We start from the raw sequence: 2,248 nt of genomic DNA on the forward strand, positions 1-2,248 counted from the left end.
CCCCTTCCTGGAAAACCAAACTACACCCCCAAAGGTGGCCACAGATTGTGACCAATGGTGACAGGAATGCTGCATGCTCTCTAAAATGTTTATAACTAGGGTTCATGCTGTAGCTTTTACTTTGTTTTTTTTTTTTTTTTTTAATTATCCATTTTTTAAGCTTAAGAAGAGTGAAATGTGACCTAATCTTCATTAAAAAGGGAAACATTAACTTCGAGGAAAATCTGCTTACTTCTCTGCAAGTCACTGAGGTTGTCTAACCGTCTCCAACCGTTAGCTGTAAAATGAGGGGATTGGCCTGGACATGGCTGAGGCAACTTCTAGCTTCATGCTGTTTGCTCATAAACTTCAGCTCTGCCCTGATGGTGGCTCCTGGCCTGCAGAACAATCTTCTAGCGGCACGTGGGAAGGATGCCTGCTCCCAAAGGCACAGTAGCTGCGAGTTCTTCTCTTACAATCTCTCACCTGTATAATGCAGGCAGCTCAGCCCTGGGCTTTGTGCCAACCTAGAGGGCGGGGTGCAGGTGGGAGGTTCAAGAGGGAGGTGACACATGTATACCTATGGCTGATTCATGCTGGTGGGTGGCAGAGACCCACACAATGTTGTAAAGCAATTATACTCCAATTAAAAATTTTTTAAACTTTTTTTTTTTTTTTAAGAATATCATTCAAGGAAAAAAAAATCTCTCACCTGGGTCTTCCTGCACATTGCTCACAGTATTCCAAGCCCAAAACCTGGCCCGCTGTTAGCAGGACCTTGAATTTAGTCAGTGCTTCAGCTGCTTAAGCCTCATTTTCACAAAAATGAAATTGGGGATGCGGGTCCTTCCTAAATTAAATTACATAGGTGACCAGAAGCGAAGACCTCCAAATTCCCCCATTTTGGCTATTTATTAGGTCGATGAACTTAAGGTGATCAGAAGACCTCTAATGCCTATACAAATAGGTCCACTATTACAAAATCTACTCAATATTCTGTGATATCCTTTATGGAAAAGGAATTTGAAAAAGAACAGATATATCTATATGTATAACTGAATCACTTTGTGGCACACCTGAGTCTAACACAGCATTATAAAACCAACTATGCTGTGAGATGCTGTGCTAAGTCACTTCAGTTGTGTCAGATTCTTTGTGGCCCTATGGACTGTAAGCCCACCACCACCACACTCCTCCTGGATCTCCAGGCAAGAATACTGGAGCAGGTTGCCATGCCCTCCTCCAGGGGATCTTCCCAACCCAGGGATGGAACCCAGGTCTCCCACATTGCAGGCAGATTTTTTTAACCATCTGAGCCACCAGGGAAGCCCCAAGTACATATAAGTCAATCCAAATGGGACAGAGGAGTCTGGTGGACTACAGCCCACAGGATCTCAAAGAACTGTGCACAACTGAAGTAACTTAGCATGCATGCATGCACATTTAAATACATATACATACACTCTAAACATTTAATAAGCCATCTAGCTCTCTGCCTGGAATCCCGTAACAGCTTTACTAACCAGTAGCAACACAGCAACACCCTTGTCACACTAAGAATTATAAAGCCAGGCAAATCCCCAGTTGCATACAGGTTTCATCACAGCAAATGTCACTTTAGAAAACTAGGAGTTACCAAACTTCTGAAGAGTAGGCGATCCTGGTGGGGACGTATTTCCACTGGGAGACAGGTAGAGATAGTTTTTGTTTACTCCTGTATTAAAATCAAATGGGGACTCGTAGTCCTCATAAAAATCCATCTCTCTACCATCCATTCCAAGCGAATGCAGAACGCATGGTTCTACTGCCGCCACCTCTTCCTTGGTTGAACGCGCTCTGGATCACTGCACCAGGCAATTCCGAGGAAGAGATCCAGCCCCGGGTTCCAAGAGCCTGGCTTCCTGGGACAGGTGTAGCCGTCACACCCTCAGGACAAGGAGGTTGTTTAATAAGTGACTTCTCCCCAGCAACTTGAGGAACAGCTCTGATCACCACCTGCTGTTCATTTCAGCCAACAGCCAACAACCCAGGCAGGAAGCAGAGCTTTCTAGAGCTTTCTTCAATAAACAAAGGAGGGCCCAGTGCTGTAGCATCGCCTCCACATACAAACAGTTCAGGCAAACGTCAGACACTGGCAGATTTATTTTTTTTACAACTTATTATTATTTTTTAAACCGTTCAGCTGACCACAACTGCACCAGGGCAGACTTAATCTTCTAGGACAAGGAAGGATTACCGGCCAGTAATCTCCCACAAAGGCCATCTGGGG

General features: G+C 44.7%; 1 protein-coding gene across 1 annotated transcript in view; it reads right to left on the minus strand.

Moving 5' to 3' along the window:
• The window catches only part of TPD52 (tumor protein D52), a 51,942-nt gene extending 49,964 nt beyond the window's left edge, over window positions 1-1,978 (minus strand). Inside the window, exon 1 of the mRNA XM_010863396.1 lies at window positions 1,616-1,978. Coding sequence (XP_010861698.1) covers window positions 1,616-1,754 — 139 coding nt within the window. The 5' untranslated portion in view covers window positions 1,755-1,978. The remainder of the gene's footprint in view (window positions 1-1,615) is intronic.
• Between the last annotated feature and the right edge of the window lie 270 nt (window positions 1,979-2,248).

The sequence above is a fragment of the Bison bison genome, unplaced genomic scaffold (genome assembly GCF_000754665.1).
Source record: "Bison bison bison isolate TAMUID 2011002044 unplaced genomic scaffold, Bison_UMD1.0 scf7180017864491, whole genome shotgun sequence".
NCBI lineage: Eukaryota > Metazoa > Chordata > Mammalia > Artiodactyla > Bovidae > Bison > Bison bison.